The 27,997-nt window shown below is 34.8% G+C and overlaps 1 protein-coding gene and 1 long non-coding RNA gene across 2 annotated transcripts; one reads left to right on the plus strand and one right to left on the minus strand.

Moving 5' to 3' along the window:
* cue (Protein cueball) lies at window positions 1–27,279 on the plus strand. Its single transcript, XM_046610657.2, has 7 exons — window positions 1–432; window positions 14,000–14,215; window positions 17,040–17,238; window positions 19,101–19,703; window positions 20,090–20,407; window positions 20,615–20,900; window positions 25,775–27,279. The coding sequence occupies exons 1-7, from the start codon at window positions 351–353 to the stop codon at window positions 25,880–25,882; spliced, it is 1,812 nt and encodes a 603-aa protein (XP_046466613.1). The 5' UTR covers window positions 1–350; the 3' UTR covers window positions 25,883–27,279.
* LOC124211522 (uncharacterized) lies at window positions 7,294–9,068 on the minus strand. Its single transcript, XR_006881469.2, has 3 exons — window positions 8,744–9,068; window positions 8,314–8,613; window positions 7,294–8,152 (listed from the first exon to the last, which is right to left on the minus strand). It is a non-coding gene; the product is annotated as an uncharacterized lncRNA (long non-coding RNA).
* Window positions 27,280–27,997: the final 718 nt, after the last annotated feature.

Raw genomic sequence — 27,997 nt, forward strand, 5'->3', positions numbered from 1 at the left:
ATCGCCGCGCAGGCCGACCTAACCCAAAGTTCTACTCAAAATCAGCCTCAGACCGCGAGAGCCGTGGCGCTGTTGACTGCCGAATTGGTCTGCTCCGGCCAGTAAATGATCCGTTACTATTGTGTAGCAGAAGGATCTACACATGCTTGAAAAGTCCGCCCGGAATACAGAGCGATTTTGCACTCTGTTCGGGCGAAGTCACGCCGCGTGCTCTGTGTTACCTGTCGAGTGCGCGTGTCTACATCGTTATTCGTGATTACCGCATAACTGTTTCGTGTGTTTTTTTAATTTAATTTCATTCAAGTCGGTATCATTGTTTTCATTTTAAACTAATCGATATATGAAATAGTATGGTATCTCGTGACACGTTTCTTCTGACACTAGCCTTAGTGTCCGGATTTTTGGTTGTTTCTATGGATGCTCAATCCTGGGGTAAGTGAATGGTCGTTTCACACACTCAGTCAATTTGCCGAAATACGAATACGCACCTTGCATCTCACACAGGCGTAAGCCGAAAGTGGCCATTCGTACCGTCCCGGCGGTCACGTACACGTAGTATATGGTTTAGCTTCAAATAATGTGTGAAAATGATTAAAAAAACACTGGTTAGTCTATCGTGATAGAAATTCTAACGGTTGTCATTACGTAGTTACCCGGTATTCGACTGTTCGACGGTTAAAATTATTTATAGATGCAATGCCAAAGGATTGGTGCGAATTAGTGCACCGAACTCGGACGTGACTCGAAATTTGAAAGTTTCAACCTCATATACCAATATACCTGTGCTCAAGCGGCGGCATTCGTTATCGTGCGATAAAAAAAAACACATGTCGTCACGTAATCTGTATTTCCAATCAATATTGCAATACGTTCGTTCATAGATAATTATTAGCCGGCCGAGTGGGACATTCTTTTTCTCTCCTTTTTATGTTTAACTGTTTCATTACGTAATATAAGAAATGAGTCCCAACGACGTAACCTTTGTGTAGATTATGGATTTACTTCGTAATATCTTAACCCGTGATAATCGGTGTATAAACAGACTTGATAAATGAGCCGAATAGAATCCGATTTCGTAAATAGTACGTGTAATCTGTATGTGTGTACGCGAAATTTGTACACATAATATTGTATCGTTGTTATTTCCTAAAACGCAAAAGCTCACCATTTCTTCATTCATTCGTGTTTATTATGGCAGATTTTTATCGGGCTGAAGTTTTTAACGTTATTGTAATGATGCATCTTTAGACAAAGTCGTTGTTTCGCAACGAATAACCTGAAATTTAGCAAAGCGTTAATACAGCATCATCAAACTCAGATTTTGTAATTTCAACTTCTTCAGTTATTCCAAACGTGCGAAATAATAATTTTTTGTTTCATCTTTTCGATACATTAACGTTACTAACTTCAGCCTTGTAGATTATTACCTATCTTGTTATGTATTACGTGCAACACTAACCACAGAATACACGGAAAGAATTAAATCAGAACGATAAGAATTAATGCTGAAGGAATTTATTTTCACTATTAGCCGATTCTTCAACCTGCGCGCAATTTAGAATTGATGGAACGGAAATTGACATTGTAAAGAAAAATAAAATCGCTGAATAATTCACTAGCGTTTACCATCGACATATATATATATATATATATATATATATATATATATATATATATATATATATATATATATATATATATATACACATTATACATACATGATCAAGTTCACTTCAATGCGTAATTTACATTTTGTGCGGTCCGAGTGGTAGGAAATTTTTCAAGTTTTGATCGATATGAATGTATGTGCCTCTTATTTAGATGTGTAACACCATAAACTACGAGGGAAAGATGAAATTATCGTTAGTTGTAAAAACTTAATAAATATCACATAGTCATTATATAAACTGCAAAAAATCCCTTCTAAATATTGGCAATCCTTTTTTCTTTTGCAAAAGTGCCGGAACATATAACACACTAATACAACACAAATGCCTATAATAATAACAATACTAATATCTGCTTAAAATGAATGCAATATGAATTATGTATTATACATATACCTGTGACCGAATGACTACATATGTAATATATACATCGTGGATTGTACAGGTCATTTTATTTTTTCCTTGGAATTGCCACCTTGATAACTCTAAAAACCGCCAGTGAAATCTGATTATACTGTGGTCTTTGCGGAGGAAACGAAAATGGCCTGTACAGTGAGCTTTTTCTGCTAATTGGGTTAATCACGTGTGTAGATATTTTGATGGACGAATTATTTATGAGGAAAAAAAATGTGTGAACTTGCCTTATATTCACGGATAATACTAAATACGATCTAATTATCGATAAAGGTCAAAAAAGGTAGTTTTTTCATTCTGAGAGTTAATAACTGATAAGCAACTGGCTGAATTTTGCTTAAGAAACGAAGTTGGATCCTCTAATAAAATCTTACGCATCATAGGTTAAACACCTTGCATTATACACGCTGTTATATGATATGCATTACAATATATAGGCTGACTGCGCTATTACAAAAAATAAATTCCACTAACTCGATGGTAAGAATTGACAAAAGACTTATACATACTTATTCAGTTGTTCATGAATGATACCTACTACAGTGAACCAAGTTTAAAAATGACGCTTTTGAATCCTATGCGAAGACATGGTTTAAACGAGGCTGAAGTTAATAACGTTAAGGTATCGAAACGTTGAAACAAAAATTACTATTTTGCACCTTTATAACACCTGAATAAGTGAATTTACAATATCTGAGTTTGTTTATGCTGTATCAACAGTTTACTAAATTTCAAGTAATCCTAAAGTTGCAAAATAACGACTTTTTTCGAAGATGCATCATCAACGTTACAAACTTTAGCCTGGTTCGTTTGAATAGTATGCGCTTGCGTATGTTGGCCCAAGTTATAAGGATAGATCGCTCGCGAGTGCTCACGTAACTTCAGTTTGTATTCTCGCATCTGAAATGTATTCCGAAATGAGCTGCCGTTACTGAAAATTTTCTTTCAGTGAAACCGAGCTTACCGACAATCCAGCGCAACTGGAGAGATAATGCACCACAATCCGAATCATTCTTCGGCCAATCAGGAAGTTCGAAACCCAGTAGAACGTCTATTTATCTATATGAAACCCAGTAAGGGAGTATACCCTATGTGTATCAGGGTATTGAATAACCACATTAAGCTTACATATATATGGGACATTCCATGCCAACTCTACATACGATTGATCTTGACCATTTCTGATTGCGTTAACTTTTCTTCACATTTTGGTATCCATTCAAATCAGCACCTATGATTATTTTCAGACTTTCATTTCAATCCCAATTCCGGTCATAAATTTCAAAACAATTTCAACCTTATAAACTCAACCCTTTGAATCACTCGTTATTGTGCTGAGACAATTTTTATAACAAGATTGTATTCGATGGTTATTGGCGTGGCTGATTACGAATCTGAAATCCGAATTAAAAAATTCAAGATGGTGGATCCAATATGGTGGACGAATATTTCAAATTAAATCAAATCCCATCGAAAAATTCTATGCACTGGTTTTTTCGGGGTCGCTGATTACAAATCTGAAATTACCTTAAAAAAATTCAAGCTGGCGGATCCAATATGGTGAACAAAAATTTTAATTTGATCGAATTCGATTAAAAAACTCTGTGCAGGGGTTCTCGAGGTCGCTGATTACGGATCTGAAATCAGATTTAAAAAATTCAAGATAAAGTATTCAAGAATTCAATCAGCGACCCCGCAAACCACTGCACAGAGTAGGCATTGACCGGATTCGATCAAATTTGAAATTTTCATCCGCCATATTGGATCCGCTATCTTGAATTTTTGCAATCTGATATCAGATTCTTAATCTGCGACTCTAAAAACATATAACTTATGTGAAACATGTATATTCGTGGAGGGGTAAGTTTATCAAAAATTAATTATTTCTTCAATTTTCATTTTTTTTTTTTGTCAATCAATTTGTTGCTAACAATAATAATTTCGATTATATTGCAACAATTATTCCTGGATTTTGAAAACCTATTAGTATACTATCAGAAATAGCAAAAAAATATTTTGAAAAGTTCTTAAATATACAAAAATGGATATAAAATAGGTGGTAAGGATACTTACCACTACGACTCAAAGCATTAAGATGCCTAACGGTGAAAAGAAGAAATATTGTCAACAGTAAGCATACCATTTTCTTCTACTGCAATCGTATACTTTCACAAAAAAAAATATTCGAGAAGTTATTCAAAGAGCTTTCGAATGTTAATATATTACTTTGAAAAACTGGTGATTTTGGAAAATTAACGACGGAGCCAGGAATCGAATCTGGTATCTAGAGATGCTTGACCGGAGCTTTACTCCACTAGATCACCTAGCCGCCCTGACTCTGTTGTCGTTAATTCCTCTCATCACCAGTAAGTTCAAATTTGTTTTCTTGTGCTTTGTATGTGTGAATAGAAATCCAACAATGAATTTTCTCGTAACTAATGATACTGCACATCCGCATATCGTTGATTAGACGGCTTTGACCGTCTTGCGTGCTTCCCATCAGAAGCGTAAGATTCCAACATGTAAACATTCATCTACATACATTCTTACATCAGGTGCTCCAGAGACGAAAACTTTCTATTCGTTAATATATTACTTTGCGGAGAAAACAAGTTTTTTCTTCAAGTGTAATACCTTTGATTATCTTGATAAAAATATGTATATGATTTTCATCTGAACCCCGAATTTTCAGGACTAACAATGAGGCCATCATATGATTCAAATACCTTCGTCCCAATATTTTACAATATACCAAAAGATGTTTATTCGTTACCAAAAATAAAAAAGCAGGTATCTACAAAAACTATTGAAATCCAGATTATTGTCAAGCCGATTATAATATTTGCTTGGATGGAAAATTTCTAATTAATTGATGCTATTCATATTGCACATGTAAAGGATTTTATGAGAGATTTTGGAAAGGTTGAAAAGAGTCAAACTCCAAATGTTTAGTTGGTCGTACTTCGCGGGCATTTCTAAAAAACACTATATAACATGAATTTAAACACGTTTTTCTCTTATTCTGTTTTTATGCATAAATATCTACAATTAATTACTGGCCCACCAAGTACGGCCAACTGAAAATTTGGTGTATTACTTTTATATCTTATCTTCCAAATCTCTGTTGAAATCCATTACAAGTGTATCAATTGCATCAGTTGATGATCAATTTTTCTTCTTAGCAAATGTTATAATCAGCTGAACAATAAGATAGATTTGATTAGTTTATCATTATTTTTGTACAGGAATGAAACATTTTTGTAGACACTTACTTTGGTGTTTTGGGAAATGAATGAAGAATTTGTGGTTTAGCATAAAGTACTGCATCATCGAATACTGATAAAAGTAGAAAGAATTGGAGTCACATACAGAGTTCAGCTCTATAATAAGATACATTTTTTCGAAAATATCAATGTGTCACTCTATCCCGACCTTATCTCATTAATGTGTGGAAAATTTTCGGTGTCATAGGTCAAATATAGTCAAATCAATTATTTGACGTTTCGGCCCTGAGGGGGGCCCTCTTCAGAAATAACTATAATTTACTACGAAAAAAATTATTTCAGATTATAATCATACGAACATAACAAAAAGAACTTGAAGAAGGGGAAAAACTTACAGTGAAATACAAAAACCTCAAATGGAAGTGAAACTTCCATTACGGAAGAACGTTGAAAACAAATATTAAATTGAAATTTAGAAACAAAGTGACGTACAACCGTGAAACCTATTCAAATGAATTATTGAATATGTTTTTCGTATAAGTACGGTTCCAGGAGAAGAAAACCGTATACAGTGCAGTCTCTCAATAGGGCCGCTTCCTCGCCTTCGTACCATAAGACTTCTCTGTAAGTCTATGCTTCGTACTCGGTTGCTATCCACTACTTCCCGGCCCAAATTTATCTATGAAGTACAACTCTCTCTCAATAAGGACGTGCAGCAAATGCAATGGTTCTGTCATTTCTATTACCATATAAACAAACTTATTCCCATTTAAACACACAATCTTTCATGTAAACCGTTTACATGAATAATTACGTATACAAAAACGAAACGGATGTGTTAATGAAATATTGACACACAAGCATTTTCCCAGGCTAAAATAAAATGAAATGGGAGTCTAACCGGTGTAAACAATGTATCCGCGCGTGTATGAGAGGTCGGCCTTACTGACAATGAGAGAGTTTTCGACTTTTTCGTGATGTGACGCTTGCGCAAAGGTACTGGGGGGGGGGGGGGGGGCTCTGATTCCTCGAAAATCGCTTCCCCTCTTGTACTGTTGCGTCCTTGTTGAGAAAGTGCCCTGTATATTTTGCTCGATATGTTGTCTTATCTTTTACAGCGCAATCTACGATGTAAAATATCAAAGGAATTAGCCACTCCATGTTTCTAAGTTCTATGAGTAACCATATACTATCTAAAGACATATAATATTCTCTACCAGATCAAGGGGCAAATTGTAATTCAGACAATTTGCGAGTAGTAGTTGGTAACGCTAGCTTCGCTAAGTTCCTCGAACGCGTGTGATAGAAGCAGGCAGAACATCGTTGATGATGATGTCAGTTGATCGGGCTGGAATTGAAAATGCACATTAACCGGTTATTCTTATGAATGGTGATAGCGCACTATTCAGATTTTTTTCATATGCAAACACTGATGAAGCTAATTGTATTTAGTAGAATAGGTTTATTTAAAGTATTGCAGTACTCCTACGTTTACCGACCGAGCAAGCTCACCCTTTTCCTGCGCGCCGAAAGCGCAGCCGGATTGGGGAGTGGGGGAATAAATCTATAATGTATAGAGTTTGTAAACACTTTTTTTCACTGAGAAAAAAACGTTATTGGATTTGATAAATATCAATTTATCATAATAATCCATGCGTTTGTATAGTCCTGAGAGTACATTTATTTAAAACGACAATTTATGTAGTTTTTAACTTAAAAAAATTCGTTTTTAGGATCAATAAAAAATAATTTAAATGAATTAAGTAGAGATTGAGCGACATAACTCACTGAGTTACTCTTGTGGTTTGATATTTTTATCCAAGCGCTGCATGCTTCATGTAAAACAAATTTTCTCTTCACTGAAATGTTTAGAAGGACCGATGGGATATTCTTCCGATCAAAGAAGATATGGCTTTGTACAGAAATAACTAAAATCACAACTCGGTTTTTGGATAAAAAATGTATTTACGTAATTCAATGATTCCTTTAATATTTGAGTGTTAATATTTCAGCGAACCGATGTGTTCAGCGGTTAAAGTACTATTCTTTTACGAATTAAATAAGGTTTGTTGATTCAAGCGAAGTTGTCGTTCCGAAATTTCTAATTTAATCCTAGGAAATAAATATGTACTTGTTTGAAGTACATTAAACTCGAAAGCATATAACATTCAAATCAATGCATCAATATGTTTATTAGTTTCAATTAAAAAGTGGTTGTCCTGAGTGAGAAATTGTTTGAACCAAATAATCTGGAAGTAAAAAACAATTAGTTGTTTGGTTCGATAACTTTTTTTCGCAGTGTAGCATTTGTTCGCTGTGTTCGGCTCACGTAAAACTTGTGCATGTGTTGGTCTTGGTGTTGGCAACGGCGCATGGCTTTGCCCTTTCACCAGACTCCCTGTATGCACATATTCCAAGACGATATTCACGAATCTCGAGATTATTTATTGTGTGCCAAACCACACTGAAGTTGCCCGTTTGGTAAAATCCTAACAACAAGATAATTCATGAACGTCTGTTATTCTGACAAGTACCCGATTGGCGATTTTTAAAATATTTATCGTTAGCTGCGCTTGTAGTGCTAGTCCAAGTGCTAGCATTTGGAACTACGGAGCGGGAGGACTCCGGTTCGAGCCCCGGGCCTGTCAATGAGATTCTGAACGGCAACTTGTAAAAGTGTAAGACGGGTCACCCCGTTCAGGCGCCGAATTGGTGTTCGGTGATTTGAGCTCGAGTCCGGCTACACCCAGACAATGTTTTCGTCAGTTTCCCTTGTCCCCCGTACGAATGCTGGTGTTTCTACTGCGACTGCTAGCCTCCTGCTTTCTCTTCTCTTCCTGCTTCAATCTAGAATTTAAAAAAATGATTGTAAACAATAAAGTCTACATTGTGCTTAAAAATGGTTAGTTAAAAAATTAATGAATTTGTTTCAAAGTTGTAGGTACACTAAATTTTGGGTAATGTATCGAAGATACTTTCAATCAGTGATTCCTGGAATATATACATACGTTGTTCCTTTCTTGCCTCGTATTATTCGTGATACTTCAAATTTTAGGTAAATATTCTACACATGATCGATATTTTGAAAATTCCAGAGTTGTCTTACACCTTAAGCTCTGTGGGATGAAAACGAGCCATAGCCACTGGCGAATTAATAAATGCGAAAAACACGGGGTCCTCGTTTCTCCCCCGTTGGTCCCAACGGCCCCAACTTTCACAGCAAAGCGTTACGTTGCAGTTGATTAAATGTTGGGCGGTAATTCCTGATGCTCGATTCGGTTGATTGTCGGATATCAAAGAGTTCGCGCCTTCCAATAACAGACGGGCTTAAACATCTTGTGAGATTTCAGAGTAAAATATGTCTGACACAGTTTAACTCTAAAATCTCACTTGTAGGATATTTTTGCATAAGTTTTCATATGATACTCAGAGACGAACCTAACAATGTGTGACTCCCGAAAACCGCTTATCATACACGTCTTATTCTTGTGAACAAATGAAGCATCAAAAATAACATGAAAATAACGTACTGTGTAACAAAGAGGCAAACTCGGTCTTTTCGTGCTGAGCGTAACTTTGCAATACGAGTCGTGGGTGAGCTCAAGGCGAATATTGCAAATACACCAGGAGAAAAGACCGTTGCCTCCTTGTTGCACACGATTTTTTATATAATAATAGTATGTTACGCGTTTTTTTCACGACGCACAAAATTGAGGTTAGGGTCTGGTAACGTCAGAGTTGTTCGCGACAGCGCATGCACGCAGTACTGAACCGCTTTAAAGTCCAAGGAGTGAATAGTGGTCGTTTCAGTACTCTGTGCATGCGCATTCGCAGCTCACTCCACCGTCATAGAAACGGGTACTTTGTGCACGGAAAACACGCATGGAAAAATGTGTAAAAATGCTCGTGTTATATAAATGCTATTTTTCCGAAAAAAATCAGTCCTAGTGAAATTCGGGGTAAACATACCGATATTTTGGTGTATATTTTTATGTTTTGAGGGCTGCTGAAAACGAATTCGAGAAGCGTTTTTTAAAATTCAAAATGATGGACTAAAATCCAAAGTTACTTGACTTGGATAAAACTCGGTACACGGAAGCTTTTCGAGGCTGCTGATGAGGAATTTGAACTCGAAATTTCGAAATTCAAAATGGCGGATCTAATGTGGTAGCCCACAAAATGACAAATATCGCTCTGGCTTTGAAATTTTTATAGGGATTTTTGGGGCCGCTTACTATGAATCTGATATCCAAGTTTCAAAATTCTAGATGGGGGATCCGATATGGTGGGCGAAAAATCAAAAATATGCTTTTTGACCGTAACATTTCATATCTTACGGTTTTTTGGGTCGCTAATTAGTAATCCGCTATAAAATTTTCAAAGTCAAAGATTGCGAGTGGCAGAAAAATTAGTTGGACAGAAAAATCCCTGTATAAAAGAGTTGAACGAAATATTGTCTCTAAAACGTTGAATACATATTTCAGTTACATTTTCTGAAACGTGCCTAAAACATTTTTACACGCATGTAAACATTTTTAAAACATTTGCACCTGTGTGAGTCATTTATTAAATTAATACTTTTATGAATATATAATTGACTTAAATTTCTACAGTGCATCGACTTTGTACTGTTGACTGACGAAGCGTTTTTTATGTTTAAAATATTCTAGAACATTCTTCTTTTTGATACGAGGTACTTTTTTTCGACTACGTAGATGTAATAAGGAGCAAATGGATTAATCACAGCCATAGCATTGTTTTATCATATTCAAATCAATAGCTTCAATCAAGACATATGGAATTTTTCTCTCAATTTCCGAGACGGAAAGAGCATGATCCCGTTTATCCATGATATACGTTGGGTATTCCACGAATTCTCAATCAGTAATCCAATATTGAGAAATCGATATGTCTGCTATTCTCGCATCTTAGCCTGCGTGATAAGAAATAGTGTTGATCTGTAAAATATTACGCATTTGACTCTGTCGATCTTTGAGAAGAAAAATGTTCTTATTTCTATGTGTGTAAGCAATTTCGACATTATTCAACGATTTTCACACTTAAATGTAACTTGTGAGAAGAAATAAAAAAAGCGTTTTGATGTAAAAGCGTTCAAATTAAAAGAAAGATTAAATCTTCTATGGGAAATTATCTCTGCTAAAGTTCAGTTTTGACGAAAATACCGTATATTCTCTGCAGATTCCGCAGAACGGAAATCCATTTTTATTTTCTTCCTAAAATTTAGTGTGTTTTTTTAGTGCAACTGAATTTTGTAGATTACGATTCGAAAGGGATGACCAACAAATAATTTTGACCACATTTCTTTTATTTTGTATGTTTATAATTATGCATTATTTTTTTTCCAAATCTTCACTCAAAGTCAGATCCGATTGATCCCATATTATATAATAATAGTTACTTCCAATTACTTTTAGGATATTAATTACTATGTATATAGAACAGTTTTTATCTGGAAAACGAATAGAATTGAAGGTTACATATACGACATATAATATTACATATAATTTTTATTCATTTCCTTAACGTTTTACGTGACTTTTCTAATTTAAGGGCGTCTTAACCCTCAAACGTATCTGTAAGAACTAATGGCCAACGAAGCTTGTCAATTTCTTTTTAAATACTGTTAGATCAACCAAATAACATATACTATAGCTCCCCTAAAAAAAAAAAAAAAAAAACTTGAGTCTCCTCAATTTTTTAACTTTGAGGGAAAATGTGGTATCAAAAATCTGGGCTACTTGATTGTCAGAGTGGTATATTGAATCTGCACAATAAATTACTCCAAAAATATCGAAAGCTGCTGAAGTTATACAGTTTAAAATATTTACTTTATTCCCATTTATTTTTGATAAATTTGATTCTTTCGAAGCTCGTTTCAAAGTGAATAAATTCCACAATTTTCAATATTTTTTGTTGCAATTTGGTCTGTACATTCAGTATAGGTACCATTTTATACAATCAGGAGTTCTAGATTTTTAATATCTCATTTTCTCTCCAAGTTTAAAAATCGACTATACTTGAACTTTTCTTTTATTGTGAGAGAGAGCTATAGTGTACGTTATTTGGTTGATCTGACAGCATTACGAAATAAATTTGAAAGCTTCGACGGCCATTACTTCTTATCAGTATATTTGTAGGCTGAGCCCCCCCCCCCCCCCCCCCCCCCCCTCCTCAGATTGTCCGATGCTCTTTCTCTGTAACTATTCTTCGAATATTTTTTCATTTGCAGCAGTTTGAATTTAGCCTTTTTACAAACTTCACTTTATTATCCGATATTGATGTTTACAGTTTTTTAAAATCTCGCTTATTCGTGAACATGTTGTTACCTATTACTAATTTTGTCGTTGTCATGTAATATTATGATCCAGAGGTATAAGCACGAAAAAACGTATTGACGACATACTGGCTTGTTATCATAACTAGCTGTTGCAAATGTAAATTCTTACTGAAAGAATGTAAATTCGAAAAATTAACGACGGAGCCAGGAATCGAACCTGGCGTCTAGAGATGCTTGACCGGAGCCTTGCTCCACTAGACCACCTAGCCGCTCTGACTCTGTTGTCGTTAATTTCTCTCATCACCAGTGAGTTCGAATTTGTTTTCCTGTGCCCGGTTTATGTGTGAATAAGAAGTTTCTTCTCTCCAAGCACTGTGTATATGGAGGACTATAATGTGTAGATGTTGTGTTTACCCTTTTGAATCCTTGTTTCCGATGAGAAGCCACGTAAGACAAGCAAAGCCCTCTAATGAATGATATGCGGATGTGCAAATCATTTTTTTACGAGAAGAATATTGTTGAAAGAATGTACATTCGAAAAATTGGTGATTTCGAAAAATTAACGATGGAGCCCGGAATCGAACCTGGCGTTCTTAAGTAAATTCTTACTGCTACCATATATATGAGACACATACTTCCTACTTGTAAATTTGACGTTCTGTATGATTTTACGATGAAATCATTCGATGTAATTTCGCTCGCATCTAACCATGTTAAGGTCAAGTACTCCTATCTTTACCGACCAAGCAAACTCACCCTTTTTCTTGCTATATTAAATAATCAAACGAACGTAAAGGGTTCAAATTTCGACAGTGCTCGAGGTCGTTAGACGAGAACTAGGAATTACAATAATTTCGTAAATAAAAGATGCTCTCACAATCAGCTGGGCGCACGGCCGAGCGTTCCGTGGTTGCTCGATCGGTAATGGTAGGAGTACTACGTGACCTTAAGCTTAACGTTGTTGGCAGAGTTAACAGCTGAACATGCCATTATTTTTCAAAAATAAGGCTGCAAAGCTCAGTACTCGAAATCTTGTCGAATTTCGTGAAAAGCTAATACTTTTTCAGCATTATAGATGTAAAACTGTACTGCGTTGGCCACTTTCAAAGAAATTCAATGCGTTTGGCTGCTAGTTTTAGCTTCGTTCTAACCATCGGTCAGTTAGTTGCAATAAAGAATTTATAGTTGCACAGCATTTCGAAAGAAAAAATATTCATCGAATTGCGCCAAATGAAATATGTTCATCTTTTGGAAAATTTTCACTTTTACATGTGGCAACAAAAATGTAGAAAGTTACTTCGTAGAAAGTTATATATCCAAAAAAAATATCGTTACGGATTACTATATACACATTATATCGTCAGCGGAGGATCTTGGTCGAAATTTTTTATTATCACAGCCATATAATTCCTTTGGTATCATGGACAATATCAACATCTTTAGTAAATCAAAAATGGAATATTTCTATTAATAGAATGTTAAACGAGGATATTCAACTTTAGATATTTGTTTAGGGTTTCATTGGCGATAGATTTAGACTTGTAAGACTCTTGTTTTGCGTTGTCTCGGCTCCTAAAGAGTGTATCTAGTAAATTTAAATAAATCGATGAACTCGAAATTCCAAAGAATGGAGTACAAATTATTAATAATTCAGGTAAATAGATTTTGTTTCAAATTTGAGTATGTCTAGAAACTGAATTGGTTTCGATCATAGAATTGATCACTTTGATAAAATAGAATTGAACCTTTTATTTCATCTACAATGAGGCGGGAAAGTTCAATCATTCTTTACTCTCACTTGGCCATATTTTATAGAAATTCTTAACAAAAAATACGTATTTTTTGCACAACAGATAGAATTTCACTTTGCGCATCGGTCTAATTAAATTACCTTTACATTTAAATGTAAAATTTAAACGTAAATGCAAAATTTAACCGATTAATGAATGAGAAACCAACTCATAGAAAACACTGTGATTATATTTTCGTAATAATGAAAATCTGAAAATTCATCACGTAAAATTGAAATGTAACTGGCAATGAATTATTTCTGGCGATATTTTCTCCTGTCTCCTTCACCGTCAATTTTCCAATGCTGAAAGTTGGTTTGTTGTAAAGCAAAATGTTGTAACAAGTGAATTTACAAGCATCTACACATTTTTGTGAATAAAATACACAAAGAGAGAAAAATACAAGAACAATACTTATTGCCAGATCAACACATATAGGCATAATAGCTTTCAAGGTGACGATTTTTGATATAACCATACTAAAATACTGACTAAATGTATTTTTGAAAATCGGCCTCACGATCAGAGGAGGACTTACGGAGAGCTCGTCTATTTTCAAATGTCTAAAATCATCTGTATCAACCTTTAATTCATTATGTGTTTCAGATTTCGCTGTAGCAATTCGTAATCGAATTGATTTTTATTCACGAAATGGAACGCTGACTTTCAATTTGACAGTTGACAAGGATGCGACGCTGAAAGGCCTTGCCTATGATTACGACACTCAAACAGTGTACATGAGTGATTCCAAAAATACAGGTGTTTTCATGTACAGTCATAAGCTGGGCGACAAATCTCCCGTACCATCGTCTGTACTAAAACGTAAGTAGGATTAAAAATAATAATTTGAAATGATCATGTATGTATAATCCATGTGTGAAACAGATTTACTATTATGATATACATCGAAAAATCTCCCAAACTTTTATCTTCGAAGTCTGATGAAGTGTTTGAAAGTTGAAATAACTTCAAGAATCCATTACTACAAAATCTGCAAGTATAAATTGACTTGGGAAATAATCAACACAGGTTTTTATAGCCCGCCATTATTTCAGATTGATGCAAAAAATAATGGGGATATGATGACTGCTTCTTTTCTTGCATTTTCAATTACGACTTTTTGGCACGTCACGTTTATCATTTCTATAGCAGGTTATAAATTGATGTGGACCTTACTATAAAGAAATTATTCAATTCTCTGAATCTTGGCATCGCAATGTTTATCACATTTGATATCTGATATTTTCAAAACTCATACAGTCTGAAATTGAAAAGTTCAATACACGATTGGCAACTAGATTAAAAATTGAAGAGTCGATCAATTTGTAAAAATACTTATCGGATTTTAAAATGAAATACTGAGATCTTTAATAGAAAGTCCAGTAAGGTAAGGCGAATGAAAACATCAAAAAATAGAGCCAGAAATGCGAAAATTCATCGAAATTCTTGAAACCATTTTAATGTTGAAATTTGAGTTTTAACGCTTCTACAATATAGTAGGTTTACAACTTTATAAAAACTTATATCCGAAGTTTGTTCAATGCATTTTTAATAATAAAGACGATTTGTGAGTTTAAAAGGCTTGTCCATTTTATTGTTAGCTCGAATAGCAAAATTTCTCCACTCTGTAGACATTTGACCTGGACTCCCTGTACTTTTTTGAGTTAGGTGCAGTCAGCTTCTATCTACTGACAAGGAAGGTATCTCAGGTGGATCTGTCCGATTTGAATTCTTTTGTAATATGTTTTAGTACACTAAAAATTAAGTGACACGTGTTTTTTTAAATTTGCTATTAAACACTTCAAGGGGGTGAAGCCACCCTCCAACGTAAGGTATGTCTTTTTTTTACTTTGCCATAAAAAAAACTTGTAAAGACCACTTTTCTTACATGAATTATCGTGAACACCATTTAGGCAAAGTTTTTTCTTTGTCTTTTCTGTATGCGCAGGCTTTATCATGGTCCTAGTTAAATCATAGGCCTTATGATTGCCTAAAGTTTGAAAAGATTCCATTACTCAGAAAAAGTAAGAATTGTCAGATACCATCTACCGTGCTTGACACAGGCCCGGCATGTCAATAAGTCCGTAGTGGAAACGATACACCTACCTGCGAGTTACCAACTCAAATGACAACCCATAAGTGAGTAATGGGTTAAACGGTAGAGGATGCCTCATTCCTACACGGTCAATCCTACACAAAATTGTCCTATACGTATTTCAAATTACGCGTGTTCGAGGCACCCATCATTCGAATCACAAAGGATCGTCATACACAGTCCTGTCCTGAGGTGAGTGTCCAAGTTATTGAACCTGTCCCAATTATTGACCTTTTTTGGTTGTATCTGTTCGGTCCTTAGTTCTAAAATTGCTAAAAAATAAATTTGTATTGCCTAACCCTCTAACAATTGGTCTTAGTCATCAAGAAATTAATAATTTGTACCATCAATTTATGATTTTGGAAAATAAAAAGTGCAATAATTGGGTCTAAACATGTCAATAACTGGTATACTTAAATTACACCGTTCATTCCTATGGCGTGCAAATCTGAATAACTCATTTTCAGTTACATGTTGTGTCGAGTTCAGTCAAGCAGATTCTTATTTTTCCACTTTTTATGAGAATAAATTTGACTTTTATCATACCATTGCTACAGTTTCTATGAATTATTGTATTCCCTTGCTATCCGAAACTACACACACACATAAGATAGGAACTACGCTGTCTTTATCACGGCTGTCAAACCTGCTGCGTAGGACTAAACCGTGTATGGGGATTTTCCTCTATGATTTTAATTATGTGTAGTTCGATCACATGTAGCTCGAATTAACAAATAGTACAATTTTGTGCAGGATTGAACGTGTAGGAATGTAACACTTCTCGACTGGTAGGTGTTCCACAAGAATCTAATGCGCTGTCATTAGGATTGCCTGCTCGCAGGCGGGTCGGTGTTCGACTTCAAGGTTATGTAGTACTACTACCTTTACCGACCGAGCAAACTCACTCTTTTTCTTTCTAGATTAAATAAACGAACGAACGGAGAGGGTTCAAATTTCGACGATGCGTCGCTCCTTCGTAGGAGAATTCAAGAAAGTTACTTATATCCCAAAATTCGTCAAAAAAATGTGTGAGCTTTTGATACGTGTTACTATGCCGACATTTCCCGCTATTCCGGGAAGAATAAGGGGTAAAATGAGTTATTATGAGGTTATTTTCATGCAATATTGAGGTCGCTAGACGAGAACAAGGAATTATAATAATTTCGTAAATAAAAGATGCTTTTAGTATCAGCTGGGCGCACGGCCGACCGTTCCTTGGTTCATATTTTGTTGATTTAATATAGGAAGAAAAAGGGCAAGTTTGCTCCGTTGGTAAAGGTAGACGTACTGCATGACCTTAACTATTAGATGACAGGTGGGTTGCCTGTTCATAGGAGCGTGTGACTTCCGTTTCGACACAATTTTCCTGTAGAAAGCCATCGGCGTTCATTCGAATCGAAATAAAAGTCGACATTTTCACAGGAATGCGTAAACACTGCTTGCCTCGATAAGCTTCAAGATCTTGCCGGGGACATAATAATAGTAGTGTTTCTTTGGGAAATTGACTTTTATGATTAAAAAGTAACGTCAATACGTTTATTTTCTTTCCAGCTGAGGAAACCTCGATTTCAGAAGTAGTGGCGATAGTATTCGACCCTCTTCAGAAAATGCTCTATTGGACCGATCAATCACTCAAAGCATTAATGAAAATGAAAGTACCTTCAAAAGAAAATCCTAAACCTACGCCGATTCGGTTGCACAATTTCACAGACCACAATCCTCACGGTATAGCGCTGGATATCTGTAACAGGTAGAGTAAAAAAATCCCCGAAGTGATCGTTGTCGTAATGAGACGTTCTACCATTTCTAACTTTAGTTCGTTTCTTCTACACATATATCTTTCAGTAATTATAAGAATAAATGAAGAAAACGCATTTTTTTCAAATATCTATTGATCATCACCGCAAACCGCGATTTTGATTCGATGGACCTACAAATAACTTGGGGTAGCTAGTAGGAAACAATCAATATTAGCAAACAGTAAACTGAATTTGTGTTGCCAGTCTGTTGTATTAATATTTCCTAATTAATATCGTTCTTACGTTCGTGACCTTTTTTTTTTCTTTTTTTTTTTTTTCAAGTGAAGTAAATTCGTTGAAGTAGGTCGGGTAGAAATTTATGTATAAATGTAATAGTCCGGTCACTCAGAGCCGTATAGAAGGTCTACCCTACGATAATATACGTATAACCAAACGAAGCTTCATAAAAATTGTTGATTTGTTGGTGTATAACGAGGATTTCTTTGAATCCCTGAAAATCACCCCCATTACCCCACACCTGTACCCTACTGAAAATGTTCATGTGATAAATCATAAAATTTTATGGAACAATGTAGCGTGTGATTTTTTACATGCTTTATATTGTAAATTCGATAGAATATATAAGAAATCATAGAATAAATTACAGATGCACTAATCATCAGATATATTAGATGAAAAATCATGTATCATATATAATATATAAGATCGTCTTCTTTTAAATTTATTATCTGATTATAAAACACTGGCGGTAATTATTGAACGTTAAGCGCGCTATTCCAATCACAGTTGGAGATTATGTGAACTCAAACACTACGCGTCATATTGTATACAATGAAACTCTTCTTATAATATTATAAATAAGTTTAATTATGATTCCGACATCTAGTTTTCATATAAATGCGCGGTGAGTCGAACGTTATTTCAGCTTCAAGGGCTATAATCCGATTCCACGGCAATTCAGTAAACATTTGACTATAACATTTATTAATTGCGTTAAGGATTTTTCATATGTTACTACGATCTCCAAAAATCTTCCAAAGAAATTGTCAAGCTTATTCAATCTCCCGACTTTACCCTATACATTTTTTTTCCAAGCACTTTTTGAGTTGAGAGTTTTGGTCTAAAAAGAAACAAAAAATTATAAATCCAATGTGTTGGAAAAAGATTGTAAAGAAATCGTTAGTGTTTTAGACAAGAGAAACAATTTGAACAATTAGAAATCAAATCCACGATGCGGTATATACTATAATAGATTTGGATCAGGAGTCAAGATAGAAAAATCAATTTGAAAAATAGGAAATCGAATAACAAAGCATAAAAAAAACATTCCTTTACTCTGAATCTTGCGTGCAAAATGTTTTATTTAAAATTCACTATATTTCTTTTTATTGTTTCATAAAAATCATTCCGGGTATTTTTCAGATGGGTTTAAAAATACATAGGGTAAAGTGGAGTTATGGAAAAAATTTGGAAATATTTTTTTTTGAGGTTTTCAGGGGTCGTACTAACATGGAAGAAATCCGCAACGCATATTTTGAGCCCAAATTTTCATTATTTAATTTTTCTCCATGTCGAAGCAATTGTCCACACGAGAAAAAAAATTGTAAATAAAAAAAAAAAAAATCAATTTCTCGTCATTTTTGAACGTTGCAAAATTCTTGAACTACACCTAAAAAATTTTTAATTGATTTAAAATTTAGGGAGGGTTCCTCTCTTGTAAAAAACGAACAAATTTTCATACAAGACTGAAGAAAAAATAGTCGCTCAAAATGGGTCACCCCATTACACATTGAAATTATGAATACCTATATTTTTGAACTCGCTTTGTTTAAAACTATAATTGTGTTTTCAGGTACATTTATTGGGCTAACAATGACTTCTCTAAACACAGCATAGAACGATCAAAACTGGATGGTTCTGATAGGAGAGTAATTGTTGATACTGAATTGTATCAAGTTTACGGCTTAGCGGTTGATCATGAAGGTGGAAAATTGTATTGGACTGACGACTCAGAAGGTATTGACTATAAAATTGAGCGCAGTGATTTGGATGGAAATGAAAGGGAAATATTGTGGGAGGGTAGTTCTCAAAAACCAGCTTATATCGCGGTGGACAAGGACTCAGTGTATTGGACGGATTGGACATCAGACGCAATCTGGAAGATAAGAAAGAACCGTAACACCCAAGATAAACCAGTCGAAGTTGTGTCTTACAAAAAATTGCATCTCTTTCTTGCCGAGAGTGTTATAACTCGGGAGAATACTGGAAATATTGATTGTAAAGCTATATCAGGAAGACAAGATAAACTAACAAAAAATCTCATGCTGACAACGCCTCCTGTCGAGTTCCATAATAACGCAACGACTAACACTCCAGAAACAACCCAGTTACACTTGAACTGCCGAAACAACAGCTATTATGATGAATCAACTTCATCTTGTCGCTGTAACGAAGGGTAAAATATTATTTCATTGAAAGTTTATTACTAACTACAGTAACTACATTGATAGTGAATGAGGATGAAGTTAGTAACGACACTGCAACGATGCATGTTTAGGGAAAATTGTTACTTCGCACCTTGAGGCATGCCGGAAATTTACTAAATCATGAAAAACAGAATATACTCATATTTTGCAAAGTCAACTCCTTGAATGACATTATAAAATTGCACAATAATGATTTTTCCATAGTATTTCCCCTGATGTTTCGTTACGTCGACGTTACACTAACTTCATCGTCATGATACTGAGCAAAGAGAGTCAAGTAACTGATTTATTCACTCTTTGTCACCACTGAACATAAATAAATAGTTGTAATATTAGATTACGGAAACTTTTATAGATTCATTGGAGCTTATTGCGATACACTATCCCCATGCAATAATTATTGCATCCATGGAAACTGTACACTTGACAATAAAGGCTTGCCTCAATGTCAGTGCCCGAGTTCGTATGCTGGGGAACGATGTGAGCGATATATTTGCGATGGTTATTGCCTCAACAATGGTTCTTGCTCAGTATCGAATGCAATGCCGTTGTGCAAATGTGAACATTCTCGAGGACCTCGTTGCGAATATACTACAGAATTAGATGAACTTTGCTCTCGATATTGTATGGAAACAGAAAATACATTGGCTAGTATTAACATCACATTATGCAGGTAAGCATTTAAAATGTTTGGAAATAAAATCTGAAATAATTTGCAATTGTGGATTGAAAGGTTTTATTATTTACTTATTTTTTTAAATATTAAAAATTATTTAGTACTAGAAAGTTATGTCAGTTGTTTGTTTTATTATTCGTTATTCTAATCACGTTACGTTTGTTAATTCCGGTAAAATATATTTGAATACCCTCATGCTTTTAGGTGTGGCGAATGGAATGAGACGTTCTCAGAATTCTCCTTTTCTGCCGAACAACCTATATCATCCGCCATAATTATGTGGAGTCTTGTAGCTGTTATTGGAACACTGATAATAGTCGTTGGTGTGCTGAGTTACCACATCCACAAACTCAGACGTCGGCCCAGAATCAGGAAACGTTTTGTTGGTGGCAAGCGTGGGATAACTCAGCTTACATCTAGACCCCAAGGACCAACCGACAGTTACGAAATTTCTATAGAGAACTGCTGCAACATGAACATATGTGAAACAGTAAGTATTCCTGCTTGAGACCCATGGTGGAGTCGGTTCAAACGGAAATACGGCATTTGAAACTAGAACAACCGATGTGATGTATCTGTACTTTGTTAATTTTTGATACCTTGAAAAATTTGTTATTTTTAACTCTTTCAGTCACGCGCTCAGTTTTTTTTTTCGCGGAAAATTCAGGAATTTGCATGGAATATAAAAAAAAGACAAAAAAGAAAAAACAAAGGGTGCCACATAGTGGCTTCTATGACTGAAAGGGTTAATCAATTGTGACGAAATTAACTGTCCCGCATAGTAAATAAGATTACTCATTGCTGGGACGAATTTACGATTCGTAAATAATCTGTCGTTGTGGACGTTGATTGAAGACTGTTAAAGACGGTTATCCTAATGTTTTTGTTTGGTTTTGTGTGTCTTATGGGATTGAGTGTTAAACGTACTGTTAAATGGTTCCTACCGATAAAGAAGCTATCCGATCGCTAATACGGTTTCATGTGGCGCCAGGACCATAGTGGAAATAATACCAGGTGTGCCATTCTGCATATTACCGATCCGGCCAATGAGCGGTTGAGCCGTTAAGTGAGAATGGAGCCGCAGTTTTTAAATATGGTAACATCATTTCTTGAATATCTGCACTTAATTGTGCTGTATATTAAAAATGCAACTGAATATATATGGCAGGATATCATTTCGTAGAGATCATATATGAATGATCCTTTCTTATTGCGTTGTTTACGCGCGCGACGTTTCAGTTTACTGTATTACTAACAGTATACCTATGTATATATCCAACATAGCAGTCAGTATCTATGTATATGTCAGGCCAAAGGCTTAATCACGTGGGATGCGCAAACCAAGTCCAATTTGGACCCCCGTATTGTAACACCTGGTATTCGTTCCACCAAGTACAGGCACATATGTGAATTTGGCATGTGACCTCCGAATTTTTTTAGAAAAATTTACGCTAAAAAATTGCTTCTGAATTGCTCTTAATTCCTCTCTGTTTTTTATTATTTGCTCCCACACGGTTTTCGAAAATATAGAAAAAAACAAAAATGCCTTGCCGGGAGCGGCCAGGTGTTTGGCAGATTTTCGAAAATCGTGGAATTTCTGAAGAATCCGTGTACCAAATAATTGCTCCTTAATTGTTTCCTAACTTTTATTATTTCCTCTTACCCGGTTTTTGAGAAAATCCAAAAAAATGTTTTGGATACTTGATGCCTAGGAAATGGCGTCAAATTCAAACAAATGTTTGAAACAAACCGATAGTTCTTTCAGCGAAATAGGAAGAGCTCCAAATTGCTCCTTAATCGCTCTCCATTGTTCTATTATTTTTGTAGATTGCTTCCACATTGTTTTCAAATAAATCAGGAAAAACCAAACAGGCGGTTTTCGCTTGGCGAAGTCTGGTCGAATCAGATTAAATACGTCGCTTAGACTAATGAAGATATGGAAAATCTGATAAATGCTACTAGCTGTTCCTGAATCGCTGTTAATCGCTCTACAAATCTCGTAATTTTCTCCCTCATAGTTTACGCGAAAATTGGGAAAAACGACACCGTCTCGTTGCGCAGCGGAGGTTCGAGAAGCCGCAGATTCAGACTCGTGTCGGTTTTGAAAAAATTATAATTTCGCCCAACTTCAATATACTCGTAATTGCTCTTCGATTTTATGAGCACTCTTTCAATTCAGTTATTACCTCCCGAAAAATTGTAGAGAAAACTGGTAAACATCAGGGAATATGATTTTTAGATTATGTCGACCAGCGGCGAATCCGAAATTGTATCCGAAACAAAAAAAGGGCAGATTCGGTCCAAGTGAAAATCGCTCCAATTGCTCCTCGATTTTTTTTTTTCACTTATCTACCACGTTTGTCATTTGCTCTCTAATAATTTTTGAAAAAAACTGGAAAAACTACACAAACTCGTTGCGCGGTGCAGTGTCAAGTAGCGGCAATTTGAACACGTGTACCTCATGGAACAATGGTAAGTCGAGACAAGATCTTATGGCTTCTAATTGCTCGTCGATTTCTTGACAACTGTCTACCAATTCTGACATTTGCTTCATCATACCCAGAAAATTGTAAAGAAATCCAGGAGCAATCAGATGCAATTGTCACTTGGACCGATTTAACATTTTTTTGTTTCGGATACAATTTCGAATTCGCTACATGTCGACGTAACCTACAAATCGGATGTTCTGGGTTTTCTGAATTTTCTCGTAAACTGTGATGGAGCCAATTACGAGATTTGTGCGGATTAATCAACAGTGATTCCGAAGCTATCAGTAACAATTATCAGATTTTCCATATCTTCATTAGTCTAAGCGACATATCAAATCGAATTTAATACTTCACCTCGCGAAAACTCTCTTTTTGATTTTTCCTCATTTATTTGAAAACTATGTAGAAACAATATAAAAAAATAATGAGTTAATTGGGAACAATTATGGAGCAATTCAGAGCTTATCGTTATTCATTCAATTAATCATCGGTTTGCTTCGAACATTTGTTTGAATTTGGCGCTATTTCATGGGCCTCAAGTATCCGAAACGTTTTTTTGGGGTTTTTTCGACAACAGTGTAGGAACAAATAATAAAAGTTAAGGAGCAATTAACAGCAAGTAAGAAGCAATTATTTCGTGGACATATTTTTCGGAAATTTTACGATTTTCGAAAATCCGCGAAATACCTGGCCGATCCCAAAAATCCATTTTCGTTTTTAACGATTTTTTCGAAAAACGTGTGGGAGCAAATAATAAAAAATAGAGAGCAGTTAAGAGCAGGTCGGGTGCAACATTTTGGCGCCAAATTTTTCAAAAAATTCGAAGCTAGCGGGCCAACTTCACATAGGTTGTCCAGACCCGCCCAAACCCACTTACCGGCCGAGTACTGGACACGAAAATCTGCCCACGGATAACCGCCCTTAAATTATTCCGTCAATAGTGGTGATATCGAAACGAAACAGCTCCAGTTTCAGTCAGTTAAGCTTTATCAAAAACTGAAATTTTCACCAACCCCTTAGTGCATAAATTATGAAGGAGATGGAATAAAAATTCAACATTTACTCAAATAGTTTGACAGTTTGCACTTACCATAGACAGCAAAAAAATACATTCCGTTAGACGAAGAAATGTACAATTAGTATTCAAAGTTGGTTTTGAGAAAAAATGTATTAACTACTGAAATAAAATTAGAAAGTTCAGCCAAACAGTCAAATATGGCTTTCTGTGCAGTAAGGTGTTAATACCAGTTTCTGAGAAAAATGTATTGAGGGGTAAATGAATCTCGGTATCAATCAACTTAGGATTTAAAGTATTATATATTGAATTGACATTTGTTCCTTTTTCCCCGTCTTACTCAGAACTCTGCTATAGTGAAAATTTGGTTTTCGAGTAAAATTTTAGAAGCATAAATGATGCATGAATTAGAAACGAATTTCGTATTTTTTGACATTTGAAATTTATGGTATTATGACGATGGCACAAAAGAATCAGGTTTTTCTTTGAAAAATCTCTTCACCTTTGTGAAAAAAAAATCGATGAAACGAAAACAATAACTCTCTCGCTGAAGATTATTATTTGAATGCTGGCATTTGCTTAATTGATTTATAATCATTTATTTCACAAGTGTGCGACCTTTATATGGGGCATGTTTTCGTCTTCTTCCTCTGGTGAACAAAAAAAATTTATGTCGATTTTAAGAGTATGTTAAAAGTAGTGATCAACTTTGGGCTAACATGTAAAAATCTTGATGTGTCTTATAGCTTTTGAGATATCAATTTCGTGTCCACAATGGGTTGCCAGAAGGAAATGAGAAAGTTCTAAAAATTAACAATAAATGTTGAATATTATATCGAGGATTAGTGATAAAAAAGCATAACAGCTGTTTTTAGACTCCTGCCAAACCTGTTATTATAAAGGCGTATCAGCAAATTTAACATGAGAGCTCCAAAAAACAAAACATTAGAATGCGTTCAACTAAAAGAGTGCAAGTCACATTTGTTTATCCCACGATGCTACTGATGGCATCAAGTGAAAACTGACAGTGGATCTTTTGCTTTTTGCTGTATCGGAAATGTTAATGAGGACCTTTGTTTAATTAGTTCTTTACGTTTATAAGGTTATATAAAGAATTATACATTATTTTATAATATTTTTCAGTAAAATGCGAGTTAAATTAACGTGGAATACAGACTTAGCATGAAATGAGATTACTTATGATCCTTTGACATATATAGAAAGTTAAATATTTTTTTAATTGCAGTCTTTTCATTATGATTTGGCCAAGTACATAGAAATACGATGCTTTTTACTTCTTTTGTTGTTACAAATCATGCCGCACTACGTCATAATTACTGGGAGTACGAACAGTGCCCTTTAGTGAAATATTAAAAACGATAGGTTCTTGTATGCAGTGGTTTTTGTATTTGCATAATTATTCGTAATTGGCAAATACTTCAAGAAGCTGAAGCCAAACAAATTTTGAGTGGACAGTTTTGTTCACCTCATATAGAAAAGTCCGTTCATTTTGAGCGTTAAATATACATAGGAAAGTTGATGGTAGGTTTTTTGTTGGGCAATGAAAAGTAAATTTCTAACAAAAATCGACCGAATTTTGTCAAATTTTTTTTATATTTTGAAATTGATATTACTAATTGGGGTAGCATAAAGCTGAAGCTTGTGTGTACTGCTTTTCATTAGAATCAAATTATATTTTGAATTTTCAGATCATTATTATTTGTTTTTTTCTATCATCCATTGTAATGTTATCGTGAGCTTGTGATAAACTGTATTATGTGGGAGTTGATGTGTTTTGTATACTGCATGTATTGTTCTATCAGTATTAAATTAAAAAGAGTATTCTCAATTTTCTTCTAGCCTTGTTTTGAACCAAAACTCCGAACTACACCAACTAAAAGTAAGAGTACAAAAAAGGATGAGAAGAATTCGCTCCTGGACAGTATGGAGGGTGCGGATTCTTGCTAGCTGAGACTTATATATTGTACGTTAGACGGCCAATGTCACACGGGTCTTCCTTTGGGACCGTGCAGTCTTAAAATTCAATATAGGTATATGTACATATATTGAAAAAAAACTTAAGTATTGTTGTTAAGTTTGTTAATATGTATGGCGCATCAGCATTGCAGGGTGCATAAGTTTGGAATCATTTATCAGGTCATTGCAAAGGATATATTATCTTTTAAATGATTATTAACCAAAGTAAGTGCAAAGACGATAAAGTATGTGCATACTTTACAAAAATATGTGCACTGTTTCCAAATTTATGATCTGCAGTCTATCTAACTTGGACTGCAATTTTTTTGGATAACTGTTAGTCATGTATGTACATATTTCCTCTCTTAAGATATTCACAAATAGAAGAAAACATTTTTTAAACGATTTTTTTCTGTCCTTTCCGTGCCCTCTTATTTTATTACGTTACTGTAAAGGGCTTGTCAGTAGAAGGGAACATCAGTGACATGACCAAAAACTTGTCAACTTTATTGAAATGTTATAATTTCAATATTTGATTTTAGTCAGTTTTACACACAATTAGGCTTTACATTATTTACACACTTATTATATGATCTGAATATAATTACTGATGTAACTTTTTTCTCCTTGGAGATCATTCGCTTTACAAGTTATAGCTGTCGTTTTTGTTTCAGGTTTTACTTCTTAATTCAATTTAATCTAAGCTGAGCTACGATTTCTCATAATTAAAGTACATCCTTGATAATTTTCGCATTTAAAACAATAGAAACCAAGAACAATCAACCATTTGTAAATGAATCAGAGATTAGGTTCTTGGCACATGTGATATTATACAACCGAATTGAAACAAAAATCTACAGATGTAACTTTTGTAGGTTTTTATAATAAGATCGTGGTGCATTGCACAAAAGTCGTAGAGAAGTATGTTGAGAACGAAACCGGAACGCAAATAACAATAATAAGAATTCCAAAATTCAATATTGAAAGTCAAACGTATCGTGGTGTGAAGCATAGATGCTATTCATGCATCTTGTACATTGATATGGGCACACGAAATAAGGAAGTGTCACAAGGAATAAAAATAGTGAGTGATATAGGATAGGCTTTTAATTAGGTAATAACATGGTTCGATAGATATTAAACTTATTTACTTATTTACTTAATTACTACTGGATAATTTTCAGAGAAAGTTTACGCGGTATAGTCATCAATATATGCGCACATTTTCTCACTGCAGTAGTATTTATATGTACTGCGTAGAGTGCAAGATTACCGCGCATGACTGTATCTCAGGTATACATACCTCGATACATACCTATGTATAGTTTTACACCAAAAATTATGTACCAGATGATAATGAAAGAAATATAGATATGTTTACTAGACAATTTTTTTTAACAATCTTTCGTACACCAATATTGTATGTACAGCGAGAGGCTATTCCCATTTGAAATTAGCTGTATGTTTGGAATCAGTTGGAAGCTGCTCGAAATAAGACCGGAATCATGTGATATTATATTATACATGAGATCGCTTTAGTTGGGCTGATTATGAAATTATAGCTTCAATAGGTTAGAGTCAGTTAAAATCAGTTGAAATCCATTGAAACCAAATGAAATCTGTTGGAAGTGATCTGATATCAACTAAAAACTGTTGAAATGGAAATCACTCGTAATCACATAGGAATCTCTTTGAAATCACTTCGACATTATGCAGAAATCCATCGAAACCGTACAGAATCATCTCGTAATTGTTTCGAAATTATCCTATTTACACTGATTCTGAGATTTTCAAACTCATAAGGCGCATGAGGCCTGCTCTTAAAATAAATATGTACTCAAAAATGTGTTAAATTTAAAAAAAAATTTGTGTGGTCCATCATACAGGATGATAGGTTTTGATCCTTCCAGACAAATATCCCGGGAATGCAAAGAAATACAAGAAAAATATTTATGCAACACTTGGAGGGTTTCAAAGGGAAATGATGGCATTCATATGGGTTGATTTGGGGATTGTGCTATTTTTTAGATTTTACAAAAAAACTTCTGATCTTATATTAGAAACTCGTCTTTTGGGTATGAATAACTGATCGTGAGTTCAAAAACG

The sequence above is a fragment of the Neodiprion pinetum genome, chromosome 2 (assembly GCF_021155775.2).
Source record: "Neodiprion pinetum isolate iyNeoPine1 chromosome 2, iyNeoPine1.2, whole genome shotgun sequence".
Classification (NCBI taxonomy): Eukaryota; Metazoa; Arthropoda; class Insecta; order Hymenoptera; family Diprionidae; genus Neodiprion; species Neodiprion pinetum.